The 22,500-nt window shown below is 41.0% G+C and overlaps 2 protein-coding genes across 9 annotated transcripts in view; one reads left to right on the top strand and one right to left on the bottom strand.

Annotated features, from left to right (window-relative positions):
* LOC128688285 (T-box transcription factor TBX20) overlaps positions 1 to 11,617 on the bottom strand; it is a 108,012-nt gene extending 96,395 nt beyond the window's left edge. Inside the window, exon 1 of one of the 3 annotated variants that reach the window (XM_070086567.1) lies at positions 11,495 to 11,617. In XM_070086567.1, coding sequence (XP_069942668.1) covers positions 11,495 to 11,560 — 66 coding nt within the window. In that variant the 5' untranslated portion in view covers positions 11,561 to 11,617. Of the gene's footprint in view, positions 1 to 11,030; positions 11,149 to 11,494 lie in introns of those variants that run through there. The other 2 variants (XM_070086568.1, XM_070086570.1) reach the window with 2 other exon arrangements.
* Positions 7,123 to 22,500, top strand: part of LOC128688286 (no extended memory) — a 160,668-nt gene continuing 145,290 nt past the window's right edge. For 3 of the 6 annotated variants that reach the window (XR_011392182.1, XM_070086573.1, XM_053776027.2), the window contains exon 1: positions 7,123 to 7,380. The gene's annotated coding sequence lies outside the window, so the exon portion shown is untranslated. Of the gene's footprint in view, positions 7,381 to 22,404 lie in introns of those variants that run through there. The other 3 variants (XM_053776029.2, XM_053776028.2, XM_070086572.1) reach the window with 2 other exon arrangements.

Here is a 22,500-nt window from a genome sequence, read left to right as displayed (position 1 = left end):
GTGTGTGTATGTGTGTGTGTGTGTGTGTGTGTGTGTGTGTGTGTTTATGTGTGTGTGTGTATGAATTTGTATGTGTTTGTGTGTGTGTGTGTGAGAGAGAGAGAGACTCAGCAATCAACATTTGCACCAATAACTCACTACAGTTGTGACCGGGTGCGGAAGTGTGAATTGCTCATTACTCTAAAATTTGTTCATGATTGCAGCCATGTATAAACGTAAGTAACCATTCTTAAAGTATTCATTACCTTTGTAACTTGTGAGTTCATTACCTTTGTAACTTGTGAGTTCATTACCTTGTACCTAGTTCAGCCATCAAAACTTTGGAGCCCGGTCCCTGGACCCATTGTGTACCTCTGTAATCTGTAAATACCTTTGTAACTTGTCATGATTGTGACTAGACCTACCTGGAGTTCATTACCTTTGTAAATTGTGAGTTCATTACCTTTGTAAATTGTGAATTCATTACCTCTGTAACTTGCTCAGCTATCAAAACTTTGAGGCCCAGTCCCTGGACCCATTATGTACCTCTGTAATCTTTTGACTACCGCCCACAGGATGGGTATGGGGTGCATAATAAACATATTAAACTAAACTCGTCAGTGGTTCCATGGTAAAGCATGAGTCTGCCAACCACTGAACTATAAGTTCTAGACCCTCTCATTCTATTTCTTCCATGTTAGTAACTGGTATTCAGCAGGTCCCTCTGCCTTCAGAGGGACCTGCCTTCTTACTTCCACTAGTGAACCCCGTCCTCTTTATTGTGTTCGAGATCTTCCACCTCACCTTCGACACTATTTAAGACTATTCTCGTGCTTCAGCTACATATCGTTCCAGACCATGGAGAAGTGTCGGATTTAGAAGAGAGGCCCTAGGCTAGTCCGCTTGTGAGGCTTCTCACAATCCCCCACCCTCACCACTAGAGTAAGATGGCAGAGTGTTGTGCCTCACAATCCCCCACTCTCACCACTAGAGTAAGATGGCAGAGTGTTGCGCCTCACAATCCCCCACCCTCACCACTAGAGTAAGATGGCAGAGTGTTTTAAACAAAATTTAGTGAAGCCGAGGATCATGAGGGGTGTTAAAATTTCGCAATTCACAATTTCCCCTCTAAAGGACATAAAATTTTATTGTTAAATACTCTAGTGATTGAAAAAAACATAAATGTTAAATACCGTATTATTATTATTATTATTATTATTATAATCAAAAAGAAGCGCTAAGCCACAAGGACTATACAGCGCTGCAGGGCAGGAAGGAAGCGAGGGCATCAGGTGGCAAAAGGGAGATGGATGAGTAATAGGTTACGGATAACAGCGGGGTAGTGGATGGTGAAAGGGTAAAGGGCAGCAAGAGACTGAACTAGAAAGGGCTGAGGGGAGTGCGAAAAGTATCATCAGAGTTTGTGGAGTAAATCAGTCGTTGTCAAGAAGTCAATGAGAGAGTCAGGATTAAAGGAGGGTCCATCTGCAAGAAGGGAAGGTAAAGAGAGAGTAGTAGAACGAAGACGACGTTGGAGGTAAATTCTGCGTGCTCGTTGATAGAGAGGGCAATCTAACAGAATGTGGCTAATCGATACTGGAACTTGACACTGCTCACAGAGAGGAACAGGGTGCCTCTCCATGAGATACCCATGAGTAAGACGAGTGTGACCAATGCGAAGGCGGGAGAGAGTGGTCTCCCAACCTCGGCACTGATGACAAGAAGACGGCCAGTAACCTATGCTCGGTTTAATAGAATGAAGTTTGTTACCGAGCAGAGTTGACCAACGTTGTTGCCAACGGGTGCGAAGGTGGGTAGCTATTGCAGCAAAATAGTCCAGAAATGGAACACCTCGATAGGAAATTGGTAGGTCATGTACTGCTGACCGCGCAGCAGTGTCTGCCTGTTCATTGCCCTGTACGTCGACATGACCAGGGACCCAACAAAAAACAATATCTTTATGTTTGGTAGAGATACGGCGTAGCCAAAGTTGGATACGGAGAACTAGGGGATGAGATGTATCAAATTTTCGTATAGCCTGTAGAGCACTAAGGGAGTCTGAAACTACTACAAATGATGACACAGGCATAGATGCGATACGAATAAGTGCTGTAAGAATGCCGTAGTAATTGATCAAAAAGCATAAATATTAAAATTAACACTGAGAAACTTTTGCAGTAACCGAACTTCATAAACATTTTGTGGAATAAGCAGGAATTTTTAGGAAAATTAAATTGTAAGTTTAATGTTACGTTCTTTAAAATATATATATTATTTTAAAATACATATTAAGAGGTAAGAAACTACAATTATCAAATATACTAAGACTAAAAAAGCATTTTTCCTCATAGCAAAATCTTCCAGAAGTTCATGAAAATTTGTTTGTCTAAGTTTGTCACTTTCACTGCACACAATGCTCAGTATTGACAACCTCTCTTGAGACATTGTGGCCCTTAATTTTTTTTTTTTTAGGCTTGAAAAAGACCTCTCTCCCGAGCAGTCAATGACCATTAAGCTATGAAATAGCTGCAAGATTGCTTCCACGTTAGGGAAGGCCATCTGAATTTTTTCCTTGTGTATAATTTGATAAAGGTCTGTATGAGACAATGACTGCTCTTTGTCTCACGTTCAAGTGAAAATGCAAAAGTTCATCAGTAAGTTTCAGGTCAACATCTGAGTATGGTTCCATCAACAGTTGTTGCTCAAGCTTATTGAAATCTCGAATTTTCCTTAAAAATTACTGGTGAACTGCACGAACATGCACAAGTACTCAATAGCAGTTCGGATTTCCGAAAAACTTTGCTGACATTGTGAAAATGGCCTAGAACACGGGTCCAAAAATGCAACATAAACACAAATTCTAATTCTTTCATTTTCTGAAAAACAGATTGTTAGCTTGAAGCCTCATTAACAACAGAGTACAAATGACTGAGGGACTCAGTCAACGCTTTCCCCGCTCACCACTTTCCTGGAAGGACAAAATTAATACAGAAATCAATGTTAGTGTCGAGTTATTGGCTTAAGACTATTATTCTGAAATGGAGTGAAAGGAACATTATTGAAGGGTTGTTTAGAGACTGCAGTGCCACAGCACTGCAGTCTCGGGTGTCATCTTTGCGGATGACACCCGAATTTTCATGACAGTGTCATCCATTGAAAACACTGCAAATCTCTAAGTGGACATCAACCAAATTTTTAAATGGACCGCAGAAAACAATGTGAAGTTCATTGAAGACAAATTTCAATTACTCCACTATGGGAAACTCAAGAAATTTAAAACGATATCAGAGTATAAAATAAATTCCGACCACACAATAGAGCGAAAAACTAATGAAAAAAATAAACTGGGAGTGACAATGTCAGAAAATCTCACTTTCAATCATCATAACAATGTATCTACCAAATCTGCTAGAAGAATGATAGGATGGATAATGAGAACCTTCATAACTAGAGATGCCAACCCCATGATGATTATCTTCAAATCACTTGCTCTTTCTAGGCTAGAATATTGCTGTACATTAACGGCTCCTTTCAAGGCAGGCGAAACTGCAGACCTTGAGAATATACAGAGAACTTTCACGGCACATATAAGTAATACAAAGCAGCTAAATTACTGGGAATCTTTAAAGTCCCTTGATTTGTATTCCATGGATTGCAGGCGAGAAAGATTCATGATAATATACACTTTACCAACTTTAAGTATCTGTCCAGCTCCCTCTTGAAGGCAGCCAGGGGCCTATTGGTAATTCCCCTTATGCTTGGTGGGAGGCTGTTGAATAGTCCTGGGCCCCGGACACTTACTGTGTTTTCTCTTAGTGTACCAATGGCGCCCCTACTTTTCATTGGGGGTATTTTGCACCGCCTGCCCAGTCTTTTGCTTACGTAGTGAGTGATTTCTGTGTGCAGATTAGGGACCATTCCTTCTCGGATTTTCCAAGTGTAGATTATAAGGTATCTCTCTCGCCCGCACTCCAGTGAGTACAAGTCAAGTGCTTCCAAGCGTTCCTAGCAGTTAAGGTGTTTGCCGGAACTTATATGTGCGGTAAAGGTTCTTTGTACATTCTCTAGATCTGCAATTTCACCTGCTTTGAATGGAGATGTTTATGTACAGCAATATTCTAGCCTAGAGAGAACAAGTGATAAAAAGGATCATCATTGGCTTGGCATCTCTTGTTTTGAACGTTCTCATTATCTATCCAATCATTTTCTTCGCAGATGTGATAGTGGCACTGTTGTGATCCTTGAAGGTGAGACCCTCAGACATTACCATTTCTAGGTCTTTCACATTACTTTTCTGCTCTATTGTATGATTAGTTTGTAGTATACTCAGTTCTAGTTATTATCTCCTCCAGTTTTCCATAACGGAGTAGTTGGAATTTGTCTTCATTGAACATCATATTGTTTTCCGTTGCCCATTGTAAAGCTTGGTTTATATCTTCTCAATGGATGACAGTCTCATGCAGATCCTAGTATTGTCTGCAAAGGATGACACGGTGCTATGGTTTAAATCTCTATGTCTGACATGAGGGGTTTTCACTATGGCAACTTCCGATTTAACTCCGTTACCACTACTGTTTGTGTTCGATTGGTTAGAAAGTTGAAGATCCATCTCCCACTTTGCCAGTTATCCTTTTAGCACGTATTTTGTGCGCTGTTGCACCATGATCGCACTTATCTTCCGGTGCATTCAAGACCATATCATAGTGGTCAAGTAGTTGTGAGAAGCACCAGCGACCTGCTCTGAACCCATATTGCCCTGGATTGTGCAGTTTTTGGGAAACCAAGCAGTTTGCAACCGTGTTTCTTAGCATTCTTTCAAAGATTTTTATGATGAGGGGCGTTAAGAGCTATTAAGAGTTATTAGTTAATGCTTTGCTGCCACCTTTATGAAGTGGGGCTATATAAGTTGTTTTTAGTGACTGTGGAATTTCATCCGTGTCTATGCTCCTTCTCCATAGCATACGTAGGAAATGCGAAAGGGGTTACTTGCAGTTCTTAAGGAAAACAGAGTTCCACGAGTCTGGGCCTGGGGCTGAGTGCGTGGGCATGTTGTCAGTCCAGTGGAATTAGAATAATTTCAGAAATTTGGCATACATTGGCGGAGTTTTGAGACTCATTCATGAAATAATTATAATTATTTGGATTGTCGATCTTTAGACTGATTAGTAGCTCGCTAAACACAAAGTTGTATTGAGATTTCAGCATCTCACTCATTTCTTTGTTGTCATCTGTGTAACTCCCATCTTGTCTGAGCAGGGGCCCAATACAAGATGTGGTTTTTGCCTTGTTTTTTGCATATGAAAATAAATATTTCGAATTTCTTTCATTTTCACTAATCGCTTTTAGCTTCTGCTGTTTCTCCTGGATCCTGTATGAATCCTTCAACTTAAGCTCGGTACTTGCCACTTCCCTGGTCAGCGCTTGCTTCCGAGTATCAGATAATCTAGCATTCTTGAGTTCAGTGATTCTTCGTCGTCTTCTGTAGAGGAAGCGTCTTTCTCTTTCCAGTTTACTTCTCTTGTTTTTCGTAGGGGAATATACCTTGAACATACTTCAGCTGCCAGGAAGTTGATCCTTTCAGGGCCCTGGCTTAGATCCATGTCTGTCTTTTGGTTGTCTTCAAGAAGGAGCTGGACAGGCGCCTAAAATCAGTACCTGACCAGTACGTCGGTTTACGTGCGGTCAGTAGTAACAGTCTGGGTGATCAGGTCGTAATCCACCATGAGGCCTGGTCATGGACCGGGCCGCGGGGGTGTCGACCCCCCGAACACCCTCCAGGTATACCTTGGCCAGAGGCCGACGAGATTTTGAGGCCCTAGGCTTCAGCCTGTCAAGCCTATAGGTAAATCTGGCACTGTCATGGAGCTGAACTCTTTTTCAGGCTGAGGGACTGACCACCTCAAATATTATTTCTCGAAGGTTGTTGGACTGATTACATCATTTTCATTTCGCTACTATACCTCCTGCCTCCAAATTTGACTGAAGAAGCCTACTGTGTAGGCGAAACGTTTCAACAATAAAGATACCTGACTGTTGCACATGTGTCTTAATCATCAAGTTGACAAGCTCTGCTTAAAATGTACAATCATACACCGAGAGGCGTATAAATATCTCAGTGTATGAACAATGAGCTTTCTTTAATCAATATTTTTTTTTCCGGAATTAACGTATACTTGATGTTAGCGTACAAGTGAACTGCAGCGTTAATGACCCAGTTGTGGTCGACTGGCAAACTATGGCTTTATGTCTGGTATGGACAATTGGAGTGGAGGCCAGGAGAGCCAGGCGCTGCACGTGCAAGATACGGAACTGTTTATGCACGCCCCCAGTGTTTATAACTGTTGCACGCATATGTGTGTTTGTCCTGCTGCCTATACGTGACAGCCCCAGCGTGAGGGAAGCTGCTTTTTCTTGAGAGTGGTGAGGGTGGGAAGCTACCTTGAAAAGTAAGGATGGGGGAAGCTATCCTGCATTGTGAGAGGTGAGAAAGCAGCCCTTTAAAGCGAGGGGTAATGGAGGGAACACTGCTCTGCCTTGTGTGGGGTGAGGGTGGGGTTGCTGCTCTACCTAGTGAGGGTGGGGCAACTTTTCTGTCCTGTGAGGGCCCCTCAAGGAAGGTTCCTTGATGTTGGTGAGGGGCTCTTGATTTAGGGAATTGGATCTGTGCTCCAGTTCCCCGAATTAAGCCTGAATGCCTTCCACATCCCCCCCCAGGCGCTGTATAATCCTCCGGGTTTAGCGCTTCCCCCTTGATTATAATAATAATAATGTCCTGTGAGGGTGGAGGCAGCTACCCTGCTGTCTGTGAGACGTGAGAGGGAGTTGGGGCAACATGAGGCTGAGTGGAGGTGGCACGGCGTGAGCAGTGTGAGGGTGGGCGGCGGAGTGGTTAACAGGGTGGTTGCGAAGACGTGAAGGTGGGAGACGGGATGGATAACAGGGTGGCGAACGTGGGTAACATGGGTGACTGCAAAGGCGTAAGAGTGGGTGGTGATGGTAGAAGTATGGTGTTGGGGGATGGTTTGAGAGGGTAGGGCCGTCGGGGTAGTTATGTTGGCATGAGGGTGGGCGGCGGTGAGGGTGGGCGGTGGTGTGAGGGTGGGCGGCTGGGTGAGGGCGGCGGCGCCCACCACAACACCAGCACAGTTGTGGTTCTGGCAGCGGGGAGTGAGGTCAGCCAGGCTGCACACATACTATATAATTCCTCGTGGCTTCACGCCTGCATTAATGCCTCTTCCTCCTCCTCCCCTCTCTTGTGTTTCCTCTACATATATTTCTCAAGAATTTACTCTCGTGTCCGCCATAAGAAATAATCACTCGGAGACCACGTAGTTCAGGAACTGATGAATAAGAGACAAATACTAGTACCCTTTGGACTTTCTACCACCACCTGAGTACACTGTAAGTATGACCTCTCATATATTCTACAAGTGTGTCCGTGGTCAGTATCTTACGAAAGGTTAACTTTTGCTATATGTTCACGTTAATCTGTAACTCTACAGCAAGTATGATCTGTGCTAAATATTTACAAGGTATTTGTTACTTTTATTATTGTCTGTATCTTCACAATAACTTAATTCCTCTGGGCGTTAATGGTGTTTCGACGCAAGTGTTACTAATGAACAGTATTAACCTAAATAGCAGGGGTAAGTATTAGAACTAACAACATCAATTCAGAACCTTTGCCGTTATATGTAGGTCCACAAGACATTATCTAACCCTCCTACTGCTTGTGTTCTATAACATGAGGCTAAATCCATTAGTATCACATGTAAACTCATATTTTATGAAAACAACAGTACCCTGCTAATATCAGATAAAGCTGTCAAGAATATACTAACCTTATCATCTGAACAGAAGGCATAAAGACCATGGCTAATAACAACAGATTGTCTCATTTCAATCATGGACCCGTCGAGGGGTTAAGAAGGCGCCTTGATGCAGGTAGAGGGTTGCTGATCCAGGGAATTAACACTATCCTCCTCTTTGGATCAAATATTTTTATCTCTTCTTATCCAGGCACTGTATCATCTTTACTGGTTTAGCGCTTCCTTGTGATAATATGATGCAATACTATGTAGGTAAGGATGGAACTAAATTATATCTTTGTGTAGTGTGTAGCCTATCGTAACAGTAAACGCTGTAAAACGTCTAGAAATACGCTGATAATGTTTGTTGTACTTGACTACCAGAACCAGTTATGAACAATATAATAAAAAAGCGAATAGAATAAAAGTTCCTCAACAGTCATTGTGCTTGTCTACTAAAGTACGCTAGACCCTATGTCTACCTCTCATAAAATAATATATATATTATTTTACTCGTCATGGGACATTTATTCAAGACGGTTCTGTAGCGTATGTCTCATGCATAACGATCAAGTCTTTATCAGTCATTGTGCTAAATGACCCATACGAATTTAGACCATCACATAAATTTAGTAAGCTATATTCTCATTAGGGCAATACGATCCCAAAGAAAGTAAGTCAGTCTGACTTTTTTGGGTTATCCTAGGTTCTCTACACATATGCTGCTATGTGTGATAATCTATGTAACTGTATTTGTGTATACCTGAATAAGCTTACTTATTCTCCAACAGAAGTCCGAGGATAAAACAGCTAGTTAGTCCAAATAAAACTTAGGTGTAAGAGAACCTGCAAACCATAGTGAACTGAAAAAAAAGGGAAACACCTAAAATTAAACCGAATCTGCATAATTACTAACAGATTGTGTCTAAACAATCTTGCCTCATATCATTTAACATTTTTTTTATTAAAAATAGCATCCGTTATTTACGATCAGATAAGATTTCATTCGGATTTTTTACCCCGCAGGGTTAGCCACCCAGCATAACCCAGGAAGTCAGTGTATCATCGAGGACTGTCTGTCTTATTTCCATTGGGGTCCTCAATCTTGTCCCCCAGGATGCGACCCACACCAGCCGACTAACACCCAGGTACCTACTTGCTTCTAGGTGAACAGGACAACAGGTGTAAGGAAACGCGTCGAAATGTTTCTACCCCGCCGGGAATCGAACCCAGGCCCTCCCTGTGTGAAGCAAGAGCTTTGCCAGCCAGGCCACGGGAAAAATAGTTATTTGTTGTGGTGGTTGTTTATTTAGGTGATAATATGCAAAATAAGAATATATAATTTATTATGTATTTTTTTTATTAAGCGGGTTGAGCAATGGAGTCAGTTACATTTTATAAGCATATAGGAAAGAAGCTTTAGTTTGATAAGCGAGTTTAATAACAACCCAGCCAAACCTAACCTAGACCAGCTATAAAGTTGACAGTTAGCCTTGGATAGATAACTCTAAGTTAGGTTATATTAAGGCACCAAATATATCTCCATTGCACAGCTCTGTCAATACGGGAGAATTTGCATAAAAAAAAAGACTCGGGAGTGAAATACATAATGACCCCTCGATTTTTTTAAGGGGTAGGAACAAAATTAAACAGTAACTACCTGGAAAAGCGAACATAATTTTACAGTAGCCTGTCCGTTGTGTGCTGTTATGCATCAGATACTTCTGTGCAGTTATATACGCATTCAAGACAGCTGTTGGTTGGCTAATCATGTCAAGAGCAGTAATATCTTAACTCAGTTCAATATTGTAACTCAGGTTACAGTAGGTCCGCTGGTCCAGCGGACCTACTGCAGTGTTCCTCTTTTCTTATAAGTCCGGTATTGTCCCGCGTCAGGTGTTTCTTTGTTGTGGGAGTTGACTGTGAGGTGTGGTCTAAGCCCTTTAATTGCCTTCCTTTGATGTATTACTTTCATAGTTCCTTGACAATGTGAGTAGTCACGAAAGCGCTTGGAATTTCACTACTCTTTCACAGTGGTTGTTTTGATATATATATATATATATATATATATATATATATATATATATATATATATATATATATATATATATATATATATATATATATATATATATATATATATATATATATATATATATATATATATATATATATATACACACATACACAAACATCAAGGAAACCTAAATCTTTAAAATAGGGAATGAAGTAAACTTGGTGCAGAGGGTCACTGATTTTTGGGAGCGCCGAGAGATGATTGGGAGGAGGGGCTTATGCTTGGTGTTAGTGGGATGGGTGTGAATACATGAGGAATGTTGAGCTGGATTTTATTAAACAAAATTAGGTACACTTGCAGTGTATAGTTACCCGTTTTCATATAAGAGTTACATAATAGGAAAACCCGCGATATGCTGCTACCGTCTTATATATGATAGTTAAGTCTCACGCTGCGCTGTCATTCTGTTCTTTCAGATGGTTACACCCTCAGTTCTGTTATCCTCTTCTGTATAATGGTTCATAAATATTAGTGATTAACACAGACAAGTATGTGAAAAAGACATGTGATTATCAAGACACTTGTTCAAAATACGTTTCTCTTTCACATATATAATGGTTACATTATGGGAACACCCGTATTCTGTTGCTACGCTGTTTAGTACTGTAGTTATGTTGTGAAAAACCCCGCAGTGTGGCACTCCCATCTTTTATATAATAATTACATCGTGGGAATAAATGCGGTTTTCTTGTTAAATTTATAACACTATATTGGTAATATACATGAAATAAAATCTATCAGCCTGAGCTGAGACTTCAGTAGGGCGATGGAATATATGAATGTCATCGTTATGTTGGATAAAGAGGAGGGAGGGTTAGAGGAGTTGTAGTGAACCTTATGTCACACAGAACATACTGTACACTGGTACTCCGTGGACCTTCAAGGAGGCTGGCTCTATTGTGGTTAGTGAATTGTAGTTGAGGAAGTGGAGCTGCTTGTGTCTCTTCTCCTTGATTCAGCCCTGAACACCCTCCTCCCTCAAAAAAAAAAAAACGACTCAATATGAAAGTTTAGTTTTTGTAAGAGGGCTGATATTTACTCTTCCTTCTGCTAGTGGTGTTACTCTGGTGTACACTACCCTGACCAACTTGCCGCTGATCTCTCAGGAGCTGCGACAGCACTTGCTAGTAATAAAACGAACAATTTCTGTGACTTGATTGACTTACTGTAAGACATCTGATTAGAGGACAAAGGATGGAGCCTTAACTACTTGTGTTAAATTATCCATACGAGTTTAGCACTTCATAGTAAAAATGCTGAGAGATGTTTGACCTTTACAGGGTTTAACACTTCTTCATAAATTCCTTCACTGCCTGTGCAGTTTTCACCTTCATGCAGTGCAGAGACTCGAATTATTCTGTGGTGACTACTTAGTCTCGTGATCACTCGATTTAAACAACACCATTGCTTCAGAAAGACACGTAATCAAACACTAGGACATATTAGAAAACGTTTTGATCCTGGGACCTTCATCACTTCTAACATGCAGAGGTTTATGCACATGTTCATTTAGGTTTACCAGGACGGGTCCTGGCCCGGGTCTTCTCTATGTGTATTACCACTTATTACCAGCTTGTTGGATGTCTTGTAGAGCGGGTGAGTGAATGATATGTCTTCGGAGGCTTCTTACTTTATTTGCAAAGTCGTGGTGAGTACACAGGCTTGTGTGTTTGTGCCCATGGCCCGGGAGGGCCATGCCCGCGAGGGAGAGAGGAGTGCACACTTCTTCACTGAGTGAAATGTGTCGCCAGAGTGAGAGCGAGTGGGACCAGCGTCCCACTGACCTGGGCAGGCCTAGAGAGGGCAGCACCTGAGTGCCGCGAAATATGAACTCAGTTGGCAGACAGCCTGTACTGCCTGTGCAGACAGTACAGGCTGTTTACATGTGGTGACCGCAGGCGGAGAGTGAGGTGTGAGTAAAATGGATATAACTATGACCATAAGTTTTAAAGGAGTGGACCAGTAAGCCAGCGGAAGGCCTCGGTCAGATGACGAAAAGCTCCAACGGCGGGTCATCATCTGACTAAGGCCCGCATCAGGAGACACTTGTCCTGTTTCCTTACGAACCTTACCTAACTTAACCTAACCTGAGGTATGAGTGACACATGGTGACCTGAAGAATGCAATATTGGGATGAGGACTTGTAGACAATGGGATCATGTGACTCCTGTGTTGTTAGGTAGGTGGTGCTTTGAATATCATGTATGCTAATGCTTTGTTTTTTTTAATTTTGTGGTTTCCAGTAGTATGTTCTATGGTGTCGGTGACGGCGATTATCGAGGCTTCCAGACATCGTCGGCGTCTGGATGTGTGGAAGCCTCGCTAATCGCCGTAGAACATGATACTGGAAACTACAAAATTTCAAAAGCATTAGCATACATGATACTCAACCTGGCAGAGCAGCACCTACCCAAGAACACAGGAGTCACGTGAGCCCATTGTCTACCTGTCCTCATCCCAATATGGCATTCCTCAGGTCACCGTGTGTCACTCACACCTCACTCTCCGCCTATATATATACTATCTTTAACCTCTGCATGTTAGAAGTGATCAAGGTCCCAGGACCGAAATGTTTTCTAATAAATATGTCTTAGTGTTTGCTCACGTGTATTTCTAAATCAACTTGTCGGTATCAATCAACAAGGTTTATATACCAAACAACACCATCATAAGAATAAAAAGGCGCAATATCGTGACTGGAACAATATATACATAACCCACACGTAGGAGACAAACTTACGACGGTTACGTGTGACTAGTTAATTCTCCATATCGAACCGAAAAGTCGCCATAAGTTTCAGTTTTCTCTGTGCGAGTTATTTGTGTAACACCATCATATAAACAACACCAGCGTCTGGTAATCTTTCCCCGGTCAAATAACACAACAGTCAGTAAACAACGATTCCAGCATTTTCTATAAATATCCCAGTCAAAAAAAAAAAAATAAAAAAAAGAAGAAGGAACTCTAGATTGTAAAGAGTACTGAGCCTATGTTTCCTGTGAGTAAACATCATAGTATATACCGAACATATGCTCAGTCATCACACTGTGAATGCACGTTACTCTATACCAATTCCCGCTGAATCTATCACTAGTTACCTGCAGGTGAGACCTTTATTCCCTCCTTAAAAATAAATCTAACGTGTCATGCTAACATGAGACTTCAGATTCTAGTGAATCATGTTTTGCTCTCGTATGGGAGTTATCTCAGCCACCTACCTGTAACTTAGCTTGGCACTGAGCTCTCACCATCAGTGTGCACCATCATTGCCCCCGTCACCATCACCAGGGCGGCGCCACACCCACACCTCGACATCAACTAGGGCCACCGGATGCATAAGTTAACCGTATGACAGCAAACGGTAGTGCATTTAAGTGTTCGTTTTAGTTTTGTGAAAATTTCCTTTCATTTTGTGTTCATAGTCGTTGTCATTAACTGTTTTTAGTTTTTCTTTGCTTCAGTAGTGAAAATATAAGAAATTTTACCTCTCCAGCTGCATGATCCCCACGGGTTTAAAACTATCCAAGAAAATTATACATATTTGTTATTTGCAAATTAAGTGGTTTCTGCAAGATTTTTTGCTATGTTTGTAAATGTTTGTATCGTTGTCAGCATGTTGCCTTTAACATATATAGTTCTCGTTGTCAGCATGTTGCCTGTGCTATAGATCTCAACTGTCGTTTTCAAAACACATTCCTGCATATAAAAACTGCAACTCAACTATTGTACAATATTAGGGAGCACGTTTCAACTCTTAAACAATCCTACAGAGAACGCTTCAACTGTTCATTTTAAAATATTTGCACTTTTGGTTACCACTTTTGAATACTGAGTGGTGTATATCTCTTAGTGTATATACTGAGAAGGGTGTTTCAATGCATATACATTGAGAGGTGTGGAAAATACTGTATATATTTTCCAGAAATACAGTAGTTATATGTAAATAGATGGCTATACTGTATTTAATAATATTTATGTCATAGAAAACGGAAAGCCTGCGTCTGCGCAGAGAGGAGAGTCGCCATTGTTAATTTGAATTGGATGCAACGCTAGTGTAATGGGAAGGAATTTTCGTGCTCTAGAGGTTAAAATTGGGCTGACACCTCTCAAATAGGAGGCGAAATTGTTGGCTGTGCATTCCTGCATAACTTTGAGATATCAGGCGACAGGACAGGACAACTCCGGGAACCTCAGATAAGTCTGTTATATTATAACTCTGGCCAGTTGTTATTTTCATGTATAGACAGTGAGGTTTTCTGAGTATGATACAACTTAATCTCCAGTTAAATTGGCGAGTGATTTTTAAGATATTCTCCTTCTGTTATGTATATGTGTATCTATAATCATTTATTATTTTTAATATACAGTCCACAAATTTATATATTTACCAGCATTCCTGGTGATGTATCTTTTATTTATAATTAATAGGTCCAGAGCAACTTGTGGATAAGACAGTTGTAGGTATCGAAGGGGGACATTTTTTGCGACCTAAGTGTCCCAAATTCCTACTTGTCTAACTGATAAATAATAATTATCTTTGTTCATTTACTGTTATGTACATAATGATACATTCAGCTAAATGCAATTTTCCACAAAAGTGGTGTCTCTCACTATGTATACTTCAGTAAGTGGGTTTATCTGTATATGCACCGAAATATGCCTCATTGTACAGGCGAATTGCAGCATCTAATGATCCAAGTGAATTTAATAGGTCATGAACCTAACAGAGTAATTAAATGGAACGTGAATTTTCCTCATAATCTTATTTCATCAACTTGTTTTTATTGGTCTCTATAAATCGTTATTTCGTTGTCAGTCCCAAGTGACTGGATTATATTTGAAAAGTTTATGTGATGTTTAGGTGAGTATTCATATTCTCGTTGAATATACTAATATTTGACTAATATTTTGAACCATTGACTAATATTTTTTATATATCTCTTCAAACAGGTGTAGTGTCTGATATGTGGAAGATGGCTAATGTAATTCCTATTTTTAAAGCAGGAGACAAGTAACCGTCAAATTATTGGCCAATAAGCCTGACCTTAATTGTAGGCAAATTATTAGTCAATTATAGCTGATATTATAAGAAACCATCTTGATAAGCATAATATGATTATTGATACTCAGCATGGATTCACAAGGGGCCGTTTCTGCCTAACTAATTTACTAACTTTCTTTAGTAAAGCTTTTGAGGCTGTTGATCATGATAAAAAATTCGATATTGTTTATTTGGTTTTAGTAAGGCTTTTGACAGAATTCCGCACCAGAGACTGTTAAAGTGGCAGCTCATGGCACTGGGGAAAAAGTGCTGTCAGGGATCGAGTCATGGCTCACGAACAGAAAGCAGAGTGTTCATATATGGAGTTAAATCTGGGTGGGGATCTGTAACAAGTGGCGTTCCACAGGGATCAGTTTTAGACCCGTTGTTGTTTATAATATACATAAATGACCTTGACGAGGGAATTACTATCGATACGATCAAATTCGCTGGTGACACGAATATAGGTAGGATATGTAGATGTCACGGAACTTCAAGAGGATTTAGACAAACTCATTTCCTAGTCAGAAAAGTGGCAGATGCAATTCAATGTTGATAAATACAAAATCAACTAAATAATGTAGAACTTAGCCGTACAGAATGCGAGAAGGCCTTGGGGGCTATGGTAAGCAGCAACCTTAAACCAAGACAGCAGTGCCTGTGCGTACATAATAAGGCAAATAGATTACTGGGATTTACGTCAAGAAGTGTAAGCAAGAGAAGTCCAGCAGTTATGCTACAGCTTTATACATCATTAGCAGCGCTGTATATCCCTTGTGGCTTAGCGCTTCTTTTTTATTATACTAATAATAATATACATCATTAGTAAGGCCTCACCTAGATTACGCAGCTCAGTTCTGGTCTCCATATTACAGAATGGATGTAAATTCGTTAGAAAACATTCAGCGAAGAATGACAAAATTAATACATAGCATTAGAAATCTTCCGTATGGAGAAAGATTGAAGACCCTTTAATTACCTTCACTTATTAGAAGATGAATGAGGGGAGACATGATCGAAGTGTATAAGTGGACGATGGTTATTAACAAAGGGGATATGAAGATCTTGAGGATATCTCTCGAAGAGAGAACCCACAATAATGGATTCAGATTAGACAAGTTTAGATTGGTTTGGAAATAGGGTAGTTGATGAATGGAACAGTATGCCTAGTAGGGTTATTGAAGCTAAAGCCTTAGGTAGTTTCAAATTTAGGTTGGATAAATGCATGAGTGAGAGGACCTGGACTTGAGTGGGACTTGCACGTGAGTAAATAGAATTATCAAAGGGGGAGGAGGGAATATGGTGATACCGACAAGATGGGTAGCGTTGAAACTTGGGTTGGGCAAATATTATGTTTGTGGGATGGATTGTGAAGGCCAACAGGCCTGCTGTAATGTTTCTCCTTTCTTATGTTCTTATAAACCTTGGTGAACAGGTGACGCAGCCTTAATGACCCTTATGTGTGATAGGCTTCAAAACCCATTAATCAACCATCTTCCCAATAGACCGAGAGAAAGACAGTGTAGAGATGTAAATTACATATAGCCAGTGTCAAACTTTTTTTTTTTTTTTGTGGAGGGAGCATATCATACCTCCTTTTGGAGCCTATTCCAGGTACTCATTATTATGTTTGTAAAGAACTAATATGTGTTGATTTTTCTGTACTTTTTTTCTGCAATTCGAATATAATATACCTTATCTCTGTTGTTGATTCTTATGCTTTGTTGTTTCCTTTGATGAACTTTTATGAGGTTATACCAATAGTTTGTCTTTCCCGTACATTGTATTTACGTTTTTCATTTAATTCTAGATTTTCTTTTAGTAGCATGTGTTGAAAATTTTCTGTTTCTTTAGTTGAGACACTATATAAAAGTAAAATATATCACTTTAGATTTAATATGCACTCAGTGGCCAGTTTATTAGGTATATCGTTCTGTTTCTGGGTAGACCTCCCTTTGCCCCCAGAACAGCCTGAATTGTTCGTGGCATGGATTCAGCAATGTTCTGGAACAATTCCTGTGAGATCCTCATACATGTTGACATAATAGCACCATGCAGTTGCTATGGATTTGTCTGTTGCACTTTCACGATTCGAATATTCGTTCCGCAACATCCCAAAAGATTTTCGCTAAATTTTAATCCTACCATCTGCATGCTGCAATAGAAATTATTGTTCGTCACACCAGGCGATGTTTTTCCAATCTTCAGCTGCCCAATTTGGTTAGTCTGTGATCACTGTAGCTCAGTGGTGGGCACATTTCCACTTATCCGCTAACCACTGATCAGCGGAACTAACTTTTTTAGCGGATTAGCGTGTCCGCTAACTTCGGGAACCGTTAGCGGACCAGTTAGCTTCCGCTAAATAAAGTTGCGCTAACTTTGAGTCCGCTAAAAAAAATTCATACATTGTAGTCGGAAAGCAATGTCAGATGGAAACTTCGAGAGGCTGGTACTCATGAAGGGCAACCAACATCACATCAAAGCGATGGAGAAGGTCCAGCCAGAGTAGTAATCAGCCCAGCCATCATCTGATCTTGGCATGATTCCCATACTATGCATTTTGTACAGTATATAAAGTGTATGTTGGATTTAAACTGATATTTGACTTCATTTGTTCATTTAACTATTTGTGTGCACCTGTATGGCTGTATCGCTGGTGCAGCGATAAGTTGGCCTGAAGGTTTCAACTTTAATCACGATTTTCTATTACTTGTTTGTAGTTTATTGGGTTCAAAATCTAAATTAAGTTAAATGCAGACATGAACAGAAACAATAAAATGAATGAATACAATGAGTAACTAGAACTAATGAAGAAAGCAATCAAATAAGCTAACTCAGTCTGTTCGGGTGCTATGGGGCTTCAGTACAGCCACAGGCGTGTCCTAGTCAAAAAAACCATACCCCCGGCCGGGATTGAACCCGCGGTCATAGAGTCTCAAAACTCCAGCCCGTCGCGTTAGCTAACGCGACGGGCTGGAGTTTTGAGACTCTATGACCGCGGGTTCAATCCCGGCCGGGGGTATGGTTTATTTGCAATCGTGTCATTACGATTTCTTAAGTCAAGTCGTGTCCTAGTCACTCGCGTTACATCACAAAATTAAACAGTCACTATATTCACACTAGCGGCACTTGATCATCATATGACCTGGACATTCTGTATCTTATTAGGAAGCCCTCCAGGTCTGTTCTAAAAGTCTTAAAAGTAAAAGTAAAAGACCAAAAAACTAAACCGAATCTGAATTCATGTGAAAATGTTAGAATTTAGCATTAGCTTCCACTAATTTTTTCGGCCGTTTAGCGGTCTAGCGTTAGCGGAGCTATTTTTTTTAGCAGATTAGCGGTTAGCAAAGCTAACTTTTCGGTTAGCTGTGCCCACCACTGCTGTAGCCCCAGTTTCCTGTTCTTAGCTGACAGTGTAACCCATCCACTTCAAGGTTCGACGTGTTGTGCATTCAGAGGTGCTCTTCTCTATGCTACTGTTGTAATGCATAGTTATTTGAGTTACTATCTCCTTCCTGTTAGCTTGAACCAGTCTGGCCATTCTCTGACCTCTCATTACCAATGTATGTCGCCATTTTCTGTAGACTCTAGAGACTGTGTGTGAAAATCCCAGAAGATAAGCATTTTCAGAGATACTCAAAGCATCGGGTCTGGTACCAACAATCATTCAGCGGTCAAAGTCACTGCGCAACAACCGAACGTCTTGATCGTGTCTGCATGCTTTTAGGCATTGAGGTGCTACTTATTAAAGTGGCCACCGAGTGCATACGATTTTGTTAAAGCATGCTTCCAACTATATAGTTATTCCAAAGTTTGATAGCATTTTACTCTATAATCTCAACGATTCCTTAATATCTGCATTAATGTGATTTTTATAGTGAGAAGAAATTTGGAGTGATGTAGCGCCAGTGTTACTTTATATGCCTTAGCAAATTTCTCTAGGAAAGCGTCAGTTAATCACATTTAACGAATAATAACATACAGTAGCACAAATAAATTCATATAAAAGGCGTGATGATATTTTGAGGTGTGAAAAGAAAACGAGCGAACCACCAAGAAGACCATGGACAATGGCAGTAAAATACCGACGTTCACAATAATTGACCGACACTAAAGTGTCGGTCAATTATTGTGACAATAAACCGACCGACTCGAGCAACCGACTCAAGAGCGACCGACTCAAGAGCAACAATAAACCGACCGACACTAAAGTGTCGGTCGGTTTATTGTTGCTCTTGAGTCTATTAAATATTGAACTGGATTTAGAAAGATGGGTTCGCTTATTATATCTTACTTTAATTGTATTAAACGATCTGTATTCTCAATTTCCAATAGATGGTACATTTCTGCATTAAATTTCATCAATCACGTATTTAATCATTTTCTCATGTCATGTTGAATCAACTTTTGATGAAAGGTCGTTATTCAAGAATAACGACCTTTCATCATAGTCTCTTGATGACCACTGATCATACTGACCTTGTGAGCACTATTCACTTCTTCCTGCCTCTCATGTGTCACCCCGAACCTTTTGTGTGTGTATCTGCCTAGATGGGTGCGGGGATTAACCTCCACCTCACGAGGCAGCTCTTTCGAGCTAATTGAATTGTTTAGTTCTATCATACGAGGTTTAGCGGTAATCACGTGACTGAAGTCAACTGATTTATGTTCATCACCCACATTCGACATGACTCCACACGAACTTTTAATGAACTGCTATGCAATAAACACATGACTTATATCGTTACATGGTGCATTCTCTAAACGCTGGAAAAGATGTGAAAACCTGTAAAAGCTGTGACACATACCAGCACTTTGTTTGGGACTAGATAAAAAGTATACAGCAAAATCAAACATTTTATATAAATACTAAGTTTCACCTACAAGAAGCTTTATTAAACACTCAGTGGTAAATTTTGCACCTGCACTAACCTCAACTCCACTATCCCCTACCAAGTACTTGATAAAACCTCTTCCATGTGAAATGTCTTATATATTTTTCCAGCACTTGTCGGCGCTCCGCCTCACCCTAACTTTCTAAGCAGCACGACGCCTTCTCATAATTGCAAATATTTACAAAGTCATGTATCCACCAGAGGTGGATACATGACTTTGTATCCACAGACTGCTGTGAAGGCTAGACTACCCGTATATCGTCACCTTAAGCTATTCCTCATTGTGTTCATTTCCATAAGGTATTCTAACCTCAGCACTGCCTGGTTGCTATCACTAAGGTCTCAATTACATTTGATGTCCCCTACATCAGAATCATTTAGGGTGAACACAAGGTCCAGCCTCGCTGGTTTGTCATTTCTCTCCCTAGTTGTTCCCCTGACATGTTGACACAAGCTTCCCGTCGCCACCTTCAACAGCTGAGCCATCCTTGTTTCCGGTCCTCCAAGTGGCTTCAGACTTTACCAGTTTCCTTATTGGTTGAAAACTGCCATCATCAGCATTTTGCATTGTCCACGTGGGCACTTCTAGCTACCTCTGCTGTTGTGTAACCTAGTGTGTGTTTGATGAGTGGGGTGGTGGAGGCAGACCCGGACACAGCTCTCCACACACACCTCCCCCTCACCCACCACACACTGGCATCAACAGTTACAAGTGGTTCACCATACAGGTGGAGAGGTTGTGGCACACTTCAGTACTTATTATTCTCGCACATGTTCATACAGGTACATGCAGCCACACCAACAGTTGTAAGTTGTACACACACACACACACACACACACACACACACACACACACACACACACACACACACACACACACACACACACACACAAACACACACACTCAAGCATGTAAGGAAACTAGAGAAAGTGCAAAGGTTTGCAACAAAACTAGTCCCGGAGCTATGGGGTATGTCCTACGAGGAGAGGTAAAGGGAAATCGACCTGACGATACTGGAAGATAGGAGAATTAGAGGGGATATGATAACAACATATAAAATACTGAGAGGTATAGACAAGGTGGACAGAGACAGAATGTTCCAGAGATGGGACACAGCAACGAGGGGTCACAGTTGAAAGCTGAAGACTCAGATAAACCACAGGGATGTTAGGAAGTATTTCAGTTACAGAGTTGTCAGGAAGTGGAATAGCCTGGGTAGTGTTGTAGTGGAGGCAGGATCCATACATAGCTTTAAGAAGAGGTATGATAAAGCTCACGGAGCGGGAAGAGTGACCGGGTAGCGGCCAGGTGAAGAGGCGGGGCCAGGAGCTGTGAATCGACCCTCGCAACCACTAGGTGAGTACACACACACACACACACACACACACACACACACACACACACACACACACACACACACACACACATACAAATGCAAAGTCATGAAGATTGGGGAAGGGCAAAGAAAATCGCAGACAGAATATAGGCTAGGTGGCCAAAAACTGCAAACCTCACTCAAGGAGAAAGCTCCTGGGGACGTATAATACCGAGCACGTCTCCGGAAGCACACATCAGTCAGATATCTGCTGCAGCATATGGGCGCCTGGCAAATCTGAAAATAGCTTTCCCATACCTCAGTAAGGAATCGTTCAAGACACTGTACACCGTGTACGTCAGGTCCATACTGGAGTACCCAACACCAGTTTGGAACCCACACCTGGTCAGGCACGTCAAGAAATTAGAGAAAGTGCAAAGGTTTGCAACAAGGCTAGTTTCAGAACTAAGGGGAATGTCCTACGAAGAAAGGTTCAGGGAAATCGGCCTGACGACACTGGATGACAGGAAGGTTAGGAGAGACATGATAACGACATATAAAATACTGCGAGGAATAAATAAGGTGGACAGAGACAGAATGTTCCAGAGATGGGACACAGAAACAAGGGGTCACAATTGGAAGTTGAAGACTTAGACGAGTCAAAAGGATGTTAGGAATTATTTCTTTAGTCACAGAGTTGTCAGGAAGTGGAATAGTCTGGCAGGTGAGGTATAGGAGGGAGGAACCATACATAGCTTTAAGACGAGGTATGATAAAGCTTATGAAGCAGGGAGAGAGAGGACCTAGTAGCGATCAGTGAAACTGCGGGGCCAGGAGCTGAGTCTCGACCCCTTCAACCACAAATGGGTGAGTACACACACACACAAACACACACACAAACACACACAAACACACACACACAAACACACACACACAAACACACACACACACACACACACACACACACACACACACACACACACACACACACACACACACACACACACACACACACACACACACACACACACACCGATCCTGGGCTAAAGTAAACATGCTGACTTAAATAACCTACTTGAGTTAAATCAAGAAGGATTTAACCATTTATGTTTGCACATTCACCCTGTGTTAAATAACTATTCTGGGTGTGCTAAATAGCCATTTTGGATTCATTACTATTGCTGAGTTATCTCGCGCTAAATAACCATCATTAGATATATAACTTTCCATTGTTTAATAACCATCCTGGCTTAAATAGCTATCCTGTGGCAAAAATTCACCCTTGTATGATGAACCTTGTGAAGCAGGGAGAGAGTGGACCAAGTAGCGACGAGTGACAAGACGGGGCCAGGAGCTATGAATCGACCCCTGCAACCACAATTA

Source organism: Cherax quadricarinatus, chromosome 19 (genome assembly GCF_038502225.1).
Source record: "Cherax quadricarinatus isolate ZL_2023a chromosome 19, ASM3850222v1, whole genome shotgun sequence".
NCBI lineage: Eukaryota > Metazoa > Arthropoda > Malacostraca > Decapoda > Parastacidae > Cherax > Cherax quadricarinatus.
The sequence above is the reverse complement of the archived record's forward strand: the minus strand, read 5'-3'. Positions and strand labels throughout refer to the sequence as shown.